Source organism: Nuphar pumila, chromosome 1 (assembly GCF_984573655.1).
Source record: "Nuphar pumila chromosome 1, dmNupPumi1.hap1.1, whole genome shotgun sequence".
Classification (NCBI taxonomy): domain Eukaryota; kingdom Viridiplantae; phylum Streptophyta; class Magnoliopsida; order Nymphaeales; family Nymphaeaceae; genus Nuphar; species Nuphar pumila.
This window is the reverse complement of record NC_143249.1, coordinates 26,604,625-26,614,910: the sequence shown is the minus strand read 5'-3', so window position 1 is coordinate 26,614,910 and position 10,286 is coordinate 26,604,625. Positions and strand designations below refer to the sequence as shown.

General features: G+C 39.1%; 1 protein-coding gene across 1 annotated transcript; it reads right to left on the bottom strand.

Moving 5' to 3' along the window:
* Positions 1 to 4,149: 4,149 nt before the first annotated feature.
* Positions 4,150 to 7,209, bottom strand: LOC149848456 (putative methyltransferase PMT21). Its single transcript, XM_089995566.1, has 8 exons — positions 7,148 to 7,209; positions 6,479 to 6,774; positions 6,204 to 6,352; positions 5,912 to 6,107; positions 5,609 to 5,819; positions 5,201 to 5,498; positions 4,692 to 5,063; positions 4,150 to 4,584 (listed from the first exon to the last, which is right to left on the bottom strand). The coding sequence occupies exons 1-8, from the start codon at positions 7,161 to 7,163 to the stop codon at positions 4,284 to 4,286; spliced, it is 1,839 nt and encodes a 612-aa protein (XP_089851692.1). The 5' UTR covers positions 7,164 to 7,209; the 3' UTR covers positions 4,150 to 4,283.
* Positions 7,210 to 10,286: the final 3,077 nt, after the last annotated feature.

Here is a 10,286-nt window from a genome sequence, read left to right as displayed (position 1 = left end):
CCGTGGCCAGGAGAAAGAACCTCTATATCGGGTTCTGAGGACCAAAAATTCATGCACACGGAGTTTTTGTATCCTCACAGCCTCCCCAGGACTGGAAACTCTAAGATCTCCATTCTCCAGATGGAAGACCTCAGATCAAAAGTTACATTGTTCTTTATTATGTGTTTATTTAATTCAGTTCTAAATTTTGCAACACCCTATGCAAAAGTGAAGTATAAAGCTCGCATACACCCCTGCGAGAACTCATATGGGACTCCCGCCCACGAATACCATGTGAACAGTGTAATAGTATGCCACCATCTTATGTTGTGTAAGTGATGCAGCCAATGTGGAAACAAAACCAACTTTCTTAATAAAGTGCACAAATTACCACACCATATGCATGTACTATCCATGTACAAGTGTCTCTATGACACCCCCTACCTCTTATGCATTCATCCATCGTTCATAAATTCATGACAACAATCCATGCATGATATCACATTTTAAAACCCACATTGATCCATATATGCACATGAGGCTTTAAACAATACATACTTCAATGTAACATGCCACATATTTCAACAAGCATTCATAATTAATACAAACAACAATATACTAACCAAGCTCACATTTAACTATCATGAAATGAAATGCTACCATTCATCCATCCATCAGCAATTGTGTAAATCCCAGCACCTACTATGAGGAGTAGTTAGGCTTGCCATTCCCAGGCCTTTCGTCCTACTGTCTAAGTAGTCCACACTACTTAGACTGCTAGCTCGACTAGCTAGATTAGATCATCCAGCACATCCCCTCAGCATGTTACTGCACACATATTATCATAAAAAGAAAGAAAAGAACAAACAGTCCATTCCCCTACGACTGGTGGCTCTATAACGAAGAAAACACCATTAGTAGCCGACTGTGGAGAGACAGTAGTAGCATAAAAAAAATGCTAATAATGGCAGCCATCGGTACCCATTGAAGGTATCCAACAGGTCAGGCTGCTGTCATGCCTGTTACAACATCTGTGCAACCCTTTGTACCCAACCTTTTCTATTATAGGATAACAGATTTGACACAACAACCATAATCTTCCATTGTTTTCTCTAAATTTCAAGAATACAAATGTGTAAATTCAGACATAGCAAAATTCTCATGCATGCAGCAATAACATATTTAACTTCATCGAGTTAATGGCAAGAATCATGATCTAAATACACCCTCAACTTCATCGAATTTTTCAGCTTTTAAACTACCATTTCCATGTTATATTCTAAGCAAATATTTTCAGAATACCAAAGAAAATAACAGGTTATATATACCGTAATCTACTATAAATTAGAGCACACGAGATATAGCAAAAACCCCTAGCTTAACGCACTCACACACACCCAGCCTGTGCTCATCGATTTCCAGGCTAAAAAATCCCCAAATCCGGGGTATTCCAAGCAAGAACTGGACTGCCGTAACCGGCTGTCTTCGCCCTTCACCGATCCCATGTCGGTAAAAATGAAAATCCTAGGGTTTAGGGTTGGACCAGCCTTATCCCCCAACCCGGATCGTTACCCCTAAACCCCTCTTTTTATTTCTTGAAAGAAAACCCCCGTAACAGTCCGAAATCCTATCCCCATAACCTCCCTCTCCTCAAACCCTCATACAAGATCGAACCCACGTTCGATCCCTCATCCATTTCCGAGAATAGCCGTACCTTTTTACGGTGATTTCCGGCGGCTGGTGGCTTTCGTCTTGAAGAGGTGCAGGCTTATGGTGTTTCCCCCCCTACAGCCGTGAAGGAAAATCCTCGCAAGAGCCTTGACGGGTGCGGATGGTCGAAGCTTCTGCCGTGAAGGGCTCCTTCCTCCACTGTGTGCGCACCGGTCGTGAGAGGGAGGGAGGTCGAGTGGGAGAAACAAAACCTGAATGTGGGGGCTTCCCCTCCTTTTTAATGCCGAGCTCCCCCCCTTTCCACCTCCTTCCGAGAAAAGAGGGGTTGGTTACGTTCTGCGTACCCCCCCTTTCACCCTCTCGACTTCTTGAAATGCAAGAATCGTGCTTGAGGCACGATTCTTGATTTTTGTTTCATAAGGCTCGCACTCGGGTCCGGGTCCAAACCCTGCAACCCGCAACATCCGATCCAACATATACTTGGATCCGGGTCTTTCTGTGCTAACAGATCCTCAGTTGGATCCTTGCGGGTCCAACTGTGGATCCGACCCTAATACCTGAGTATTTTCCTAATTAGATTTATTATAAAAATCTAAATTTAACACCCATTTATTGATTCTTTTATGGGTCCGGATATCGGGTCCTAGACCCAAATCGACTAAATATACCCTAATTCTTCCGGATATTACAAAAATGAAGAGTGATGACACCCTTGAAAAATATAAAGCCTGATTAGTAGCCAAAGGGTATGCCCAAGAATATGGCATTGATTATGAAGAAACCTTTGCCCATGTGACTCGTATGACAACAGTCAGAACCTTAATTGCCTTAGTCTCCACCAAGAAATGATACATCTTCCAAATGGATGTCAAAAATGCATTTCTAAATGGAAAGCTAGTTGAAGAAGTATACATGAAAACTCCTCCAGGTCTCAGTATTCCTAAGGGTAAAATCATTCGCTTGGATAAAGCTCTTTATGGACTTAAACAAACACCAAAATCTTGGTACGATAGGTTTAGACGGGTTATGATTGATATTGATTTTCAATTTTGTTTAACTGACACTGCTTTTTTTATTAAGAATTCTGATGCAGGAATCATTATGCTTTTTCTCTATGTGGATGATATGATCATCACCGAAAGCGATAAACAGGGAGTTGAAACGATCAAAACACTTCTTAAATCTCACTTTGAAATGACTGATTTAGGCTTATTGAGATATTTTTTAAGCATTGAAGTTGCCTATTCTCTTAGAGGATATTTATTGTCTCAAACTAAATTCGCTTTTGACATTGTTTTCAGGTCTGGTATTACTGATGACAAGAGAGTAGACACTCCAGAAGTTGTAAATGTTAAAATGAAGATTGATGATGAAGAACTTCTTGCAGATCCTACCCCTTACAGACAGCTTGTCGGGACACTTTCCTATCTATCCATTACCGGACCAGATATAGCACATGTTGTTCACACAGCAAGCCAGTTTCAACACGCTCTCACCTCTGTTCATATGGGACCAGTCATGCGTATTATCAAATACATCTGATCCTCTCTTTCACAGAGACTTCTTGTCTTCCTCCACCTGCGTTGATTTAATTGCATGTACTGATGTTGATTGGGAAGATGATCCCAATAACAAAAACTCAACCACCGATTTTTGTGTCTTCTTAGGTGAAACATTAATCTCGTGGAGGAACAAAAAGAAGCAAAATGTCTCTCTATCATGCACCAAAACTGAATACAGAGTCATGACAACCACGACCATGAAAGTAGTTTGGCCCCAGCGTCTGCTTGCTGACATGGGAGCTAAAGCAACAAAAGCTTCACAAATGTATTATGACAACAAAAGTGTGATCTACATTGCAAGTAACAAAACATTCCATGAATGCACCAAACACATTGAAATGAATTGTCACTACGTCAAAGAGGAATATCTACATAAGACAATTGATTTGCTATATGTTACTTCAGAATATTAGCTAGCAAATTTCTTTACAAAGCCTCTCGCTGCTCCTCGTTTTCACTTTCTCTTAGACAAACTTTTGCTCATTCTACCATAAGTTTCCGAGAGAGTGTTAAAATGTAAAACATATATATAATAATAATAATAATATTTATATTATTATTATATATATTGTTTTGTATTTTATTTTTATTTTTCTATATTTTTTCTGTATTTATTTTTGTATTTTTTAGTGTCTAGTTCTAATAAAACTAGACTAACCTTATCTAGTTAAGTTTCACTTGAAACTTAACTAGAAAGGTAACCATTCGAATGGTCGAACGGTCAAGGAGAGCTCCTTCTTCCCTTTTTCAAACCCCTATATATAGGGGTGCAGCAGCCCCTCTTGTAAAATAGTTCCAATGCTTCTTAAACATTTGATGTTTTTCATATCAATATATCAATAAAAGAATATTTTATTTTATTTCCCATTATACCCTTTTTTAAGGGTTACGCTTTATTGTCTTTTTAGACACCTTCTCGTGCGGATCTAAGTTCGTGTTTGGAAGATCCTCATTTCATTTCAGTATTGCCGACACATTCTGCTTTTGATTTAGAATAAAAAAACAAAGGAATCATAGCATGGCTTTGGAGATCAACAAAGAGGGCATCATCTTCTTCATTGTTCTATAGATTCACTCTGCGGTAGGTGGAAGCACCCAAAAAGACTTCTGGCATATGAGGATCTTCTCATCTGCAGCCTTGCCTTTCTCTGTCATATGCATCTTACAGTTCCATCTCATCCCCTCTGCAATCCTCATGGCTTTCCCAAGGAAGAATTGCGTGTCACGAATGATAACGTAGCCTAATGGCCTCAATATTCGATCCATTTCCAACAGCACAAACTTCATCTCGCACCTGTGGCCCTCTGCTGTAAAGAGCCCATCAAGATGGAGAAGGTCATAAGTTCTTGGATATGTTGAGAATGCTTGGCACCTGCAGTGATAATGTTAGCAGCAATATAAGCAAATCCTTGGATCACCAAAACCTTACATTTTAGATTGGGAACACACCAAATATGAAGAGGTAGTTTGACAAGTTACCAGTCAGAGATGGTACCAATGAGGCCCCTGTCGAATACTATAGGTAGCGAATTCGGTGCATAAGATGATACAACATTCATAACCCAAACAGGGTCTCCGATCATAGCAGCAGCAAGACCGCCGTAAGCCGTATTCATATCCATAACATTGTGGATTTTGGGAGTTCCAAGAGCAGACAACAAAGACTTGTAATGGAGCAGCCGCTTCTCCCACATCCGAGTGTCCTGTGAGAAAGAAATCCCATCTTTTCTTGCAGAAGCTCTGAATCGGTGAGGGGGCGTAGTCAACCGTTTTGGCCATTTCGGAATATGGCCTATAGCTATTTCTTTCACAGTGCTTTCTGCTACAAAACATGGGCGCATTGGAACATACCTACAGAATTCAGAAAAAAAAAATGCACTTATAATAATTAAGAGCTGTGGATGCTATGAGGAACTGGGATGCGAGAAGTCAGACCATATTCTTCTCCTGCTTTAACATCTAAAACAGAAATGGAAAGAGGATTTTACCAGGCTGCATCTGGTTCTAGACTGTCGTCACATTTGGGAGGATAAACAGAGCCATCGCGTGAATTGTAGCAGGTATCGTTGCTGGGTTTCTGCCAGACAGCCAAGTCACCTTCCATGTTGTAGAGTTTGTAGCACATTCCTGAGAGAAGCCTTTGTATGGCATCTAAGTTGGCCTTCTCTGCTTCCAATGTTGTATTCCACCCACGCCAACGGGTTTGGTAGTTTACAGGAGGACCAGACAGCACCCAGAACCCTCCTGGTCTCAAAATCCTGTCTATCTCCATGAGAAGCACCCCCCCTGAAATGCTAACAAGAGATCATTGGTGAAATTGATCTTACATGAAGGAGATCACAAGAAAAGATGATCAATGCCCATGTGGTTTAACCTTCTCAAGGATGGGTAATTACCAAACTCAGCCCAAGGAATCAAGCATCTGGAGCAGTGAGCCATGTCAAATGATGCAGAGGGATAAGGAAGCCTCTGAGTTGCAATAATTCCCAGCATGGCTGGAATGCCTCTTTCAAGAGCGAATTGCACTTGAGCTTCATGGTTATCTCTGGGTGCCAGAGAAACTGTCAAGATCCCCCTATTCAATAGGTAACCCCCCCAGCTTGCAACCTGAAAGATGAACCAGATGTATACAAGAAGCACCAAGTTCAATTAGGATGATACCACCACAGAATGAATGATTAGTAATGTTGAAAACTTACACCACACCCTGTGTCGATAGCCGTCCTGATACTTCCATCCTTCATTCCAGGGATCAACTCCTCCATGGCATCGAGGTACTCGCCTACTCCATTTGGAAACATTGTGCCGCCACCAGGGAATATAAACTTGTCTCCTTCCTTCTGCAACCAATGCTGATTTGCCTTTATTTTGTTGATCCATTCATAGGGGACGTTCCTGAATATGGACTCCAATATTCATTCACCAAATATTCATTCACGAAACACCTTCGACAAACACATCAAAACAGACTAAAGGGCAACATCATCTTACCTGTACCAACATTGATCCCTGCTCTGGGGCCATTCTAGAGGAATCCTGTAGCCCTCTGGTGGAGGGATCAAGCACTCTTGTCTCTCAGCGGCTGGAGGGCAATGGCGCTCTCTGAAAGCAAGACGCTTCTTATCGTAACGTCTCCACCTCTACAGCCACCAGGAAACAAGGAAACCAGAAAGTTATCTGCAACATGCCATCGATAAAAGAAGAAGAAATGGTTGTTTTCGTTTTCCGTTCTCGGAATTGTGCATAACAATTTTCCTTTCTCGTACCTTAGGGTCGGTACATGGGGTATAGTCTTGAAAGGAGGGATTGCAGGGTCCGAAGGTAAAATTCTCACTGGGAGCGCCTGCTCCGGAGCCAGACGACTGGGTGCAGCCGATCCCCATTGATAAGTTGGAACTGTCGAAGAGTCTGAGCAGGTTCTCTCTCTCGGTAGAATAGATGATCCCCATGTAGAAAGACAGGATGCAGAAGACAATAACCAAGAAGGGGATGCAGATCGACCTCCATGGTCTGTCAGAGGACGATGGCATCCTTGTATTATCTCTTTCCTTCGTTCTTTCACCTGAGCAACAACGCGGGCACGGACAGCCACAGCTCGAATCACAAACAAACACAGCTCAAATCCATTCGAGCCCACCAAGACTGTCCTAATAAAATGTCCAAATAGGATGGACACGGAAAGTAAAAGAACTGCAGTTCGTTCATATGAGATTGAATCGACGTATAAATCTAGCTAAGGCCATGTTCACAAAATGATACAACTTACCTCAAAACCTCTCCAATCCGTCCAACATTCAAAGGAAAAAGCAATTGGATAAAGAACGAGAATACGCAAAGATTTCACGAGGAAAAACGGAAAGAAGGAAATTCCCACTCATTTTCCTAACAGGAACTTGTGCATCTAATCGAGAACAAAGAAACAAGAGAGAACGTACCTCTGATCCAATCCATAATGTGCGCCTTGGGATGTTTTCAGAGAGAGAGAGATTGGCGATTGAAAGAAGTCGTCCTTCAAATTTCTGACGCGCAAACCTTCCCCCTTTTGAGCCTACACCGGGGGCGCAGTCAAATAACGTGGACCATTACTGCTTAACAAAATTACATAACAGGAACACGTCCAAGCTCTCCTTCTTCTTCTTCACCCACTCTCTCTCTCTCTCTCTCTCTCTCTCTCTCTCGCTATCTTTGTCTTTTTAAGAATAAAAAAAAAAAACAGGAGGGCTGAGACAGCAGCGAAAGTGGCAGGTGGTAGCTATAATGTCACTCCCCATCCAAATGCATTAACTCCTGTCCCAGATAACAGTTTCCAATTCAACAACTTTTTGCCAAATGCATTTACTTCTATCCCGGGTCTTAGATTCCAAACAGCCCCTAAGAGTCGTATGTTTTTTCTATAATATTACCTTTCAAGCTAAGTTAAATTAACACAAATTTTAAAAACCTTTCCAATGAAAAACATTCTCAAACCTACCAAATTGAGGTTTTATTGGATTTTGGATGTTTTTTTTTTCAAAATTCTGTCCGTACAGATGTGATCTATACGCTTGTTTTTATAAGAATCAATTCTTTGAGCATTTGATTCCGATGCATGGACATATTTCTATAAGTTTAAAAAATCAAGGACGTATAATTTTTATAAAATTTTGAGGCTCCAAATACCATTTTTTCTATCCAAAAATCATGATCCAAGTACCCATTTCTAATAAACCAATCATGCTGATTTTGAAAAAAAATAACATTTTTTTTTGCATTTGATAGGTTTGGGATAGTTTTTATTATATATATATATATATATATAATCACTAGAGCATGAGAACTGAAATATAAGAACTAACACATGAGAACTGAAAATATGAGCATTTCAATACTTTTTTTTGCAAATCCAACCATTGGATGATGAATTTGCTAGGAATGAACCATTGGAAATTGTATTTTTGATTAAAAAACAATGCTTGAATATTTATGAAGAATATGAGCTATTGATTTTAAAGCCTTAAAAACACTCATTTGTGCATCAAAATTGGATGATTCAAGGGCGTTTTCTTATGAAACCAAATCCATACGGTTAGATTCAAGAGAATAAAATAAAAAATTCATGAAAATTGTGGTTCTTACATTAGTTCTCATATTTTCAGCTCTCATGTTCTAGTGACTATATATATATATAAAGAGAGAGAGGCATTGGTGCTGCCAACTTTCTAGTTCTACCCTCTCAAAATCACATTTTTTGGTATTTTTTTCTCACATCTAACACCATAGATGATCTATAGGTTTTGTTTAGTAGAAACCAAATTTTGGGTTGCCTAAATCTGACCAGTATACAAGTTTTTTTGGTAATCCAAAATCAATGGCTACGAAGGTACTAGTTTTCCCAGCTCATAAAAACATGTTTTTTGTCAAAAAAACATGATCCAAGAGTCGATTCTCACTAAACCAAGCATACTAAACACAAACGATTCAAATCTATCATAAAACACTTTAAAACCATGGGGCAAAACCAGCAATGAGGCCTAATATGTTATGTTCTCATACATATATATGAGAATTGAACATATTATTAGGTCCTCTTTTCTTGTTCTACCCCGACAGGCCCCATAGTTTGAAGTATTTTATGATAGATCTGAACCGTTAAATATATTTAGCATGCTCAATTTAGTGGGAATCAAATCTTGGTTAATGCTTTTTCAACAAAAAAATGTATTTTTATGAGCCAAAAAATTTTGATGCCTCCGTAACCATTTAGTCAGATTCTGGTGATCCAAAATCTGGCTCCCACTAAACAAAACCTATATAGATCACATCTACAGATGTGAGAAAAAACACAAAAATTTATACTTTTCGAAGGGACCCAACAGAGCAAAATGAGAAAACGGGGCAGAACCAGTGCATTACTCTCTCTCTCTCTCTCTCTCTCTCTCTCTCTCTCTCTCTCTCTCTATATATATATATATATATATATATATATATATATATATATATATATATATATATGAGAAGTGAACATATTAGGCCCTCTTTTCTCGTTATGCCCATTAGGCCTCATAATTTAAAGTGTTTTATGATAGATCTCAACTATTAGATGTGTTTAACATGCTCGATTTACTGGAATCAGCCCTTGGATCATGTTTTTGCTATGAAAAAATGTATTTTTATGAGCCAAAAAAGTTGATGCCTTCGTAGCCATTGATTTTGGATCACGAAAAAACCCTGTATACAGGTCAAATTCCAATGATCCAAAAGTTGGTTCCCACTAAACAAAACCTATAGATCATAAATAGGGTGTTAGATATGAGAAAACATACTGAAAACTATAATTTTTGAAGGAGCCTAACGAGGCAGAACGAGCACATTACTCTCTATGTATATGTTTTCCACATCAATTTGTGATACTGAAGTATCACATTTTATTGTTGGACACCTTAATTTGCATATATCTAATCTCCAAAAAAAGAATACTGACCGTTGGATCATGCTTAGCATTATTTAGGCTCTTTTTGGGAGACTTGAATTCCTGGTGTATGGTGGTTTCTACTTTCTACAGTGCCTTCAAGCACTCTGACTCTTTGGGAGCAGTGACTGCCAAAACATTGATGTTTTTGCAAACTCCATTCTGATCAAAACCATACTTTGGCAATACATGGAAACGGTGTTTTCATAGGGCTCCCAAAGATAGCCTCTAATTTTATGTGTTAACGTTGACTTCAAAATGATGCTTTGAGCCATTTTTAATGCATTCTTACCTATATGAATTGTTTACAATTGGTTGGTTCTTCCCCATTTTGAAAATTGAACATAGTGATGTATTAAAACCTACTAACGTGGTAGACACAACATGCTAAAGATATTTGTAATGTTAGATCCAACATGCTAAATGGATACCATTCATCATTAAGAAAAAAGTAATTGGTACCATCATTAAGAACTATAACAGAATTTTTCTCTCCTCCTGTGTCTTTTTTATATATATAAAAGAAATGAGAACATGCTAAATGGGAGCGGTACTAAATGAAACATGCTATTGGATTTTTGGTGTTTTTTTTTTAAATTTCAACCAATAATGGGTTCAACATGATT

What these genes read in the sequence shown, in the direction of transcription:
- LOC149848456 (XM_089995566.1), bottom strand. An exon ending in CCCCATGTACCGACCCTAAG is followed by an intron (nt 6,353 to 6,478) that starts GTACGAGAAAGG and finishes TGGTGGCTGTAG; the next exon opens with AGGTGGAGACGTTACGATAA. An exon ending in CTAGAACCAGATGCAGCCTG is followed by an intron (nt 5,064 to 5,200) that starts GTAAAATCCTCT and finishes TGAATTCTGTAG; the next exon opens with GTATGTTCCAATGCGCCCAT.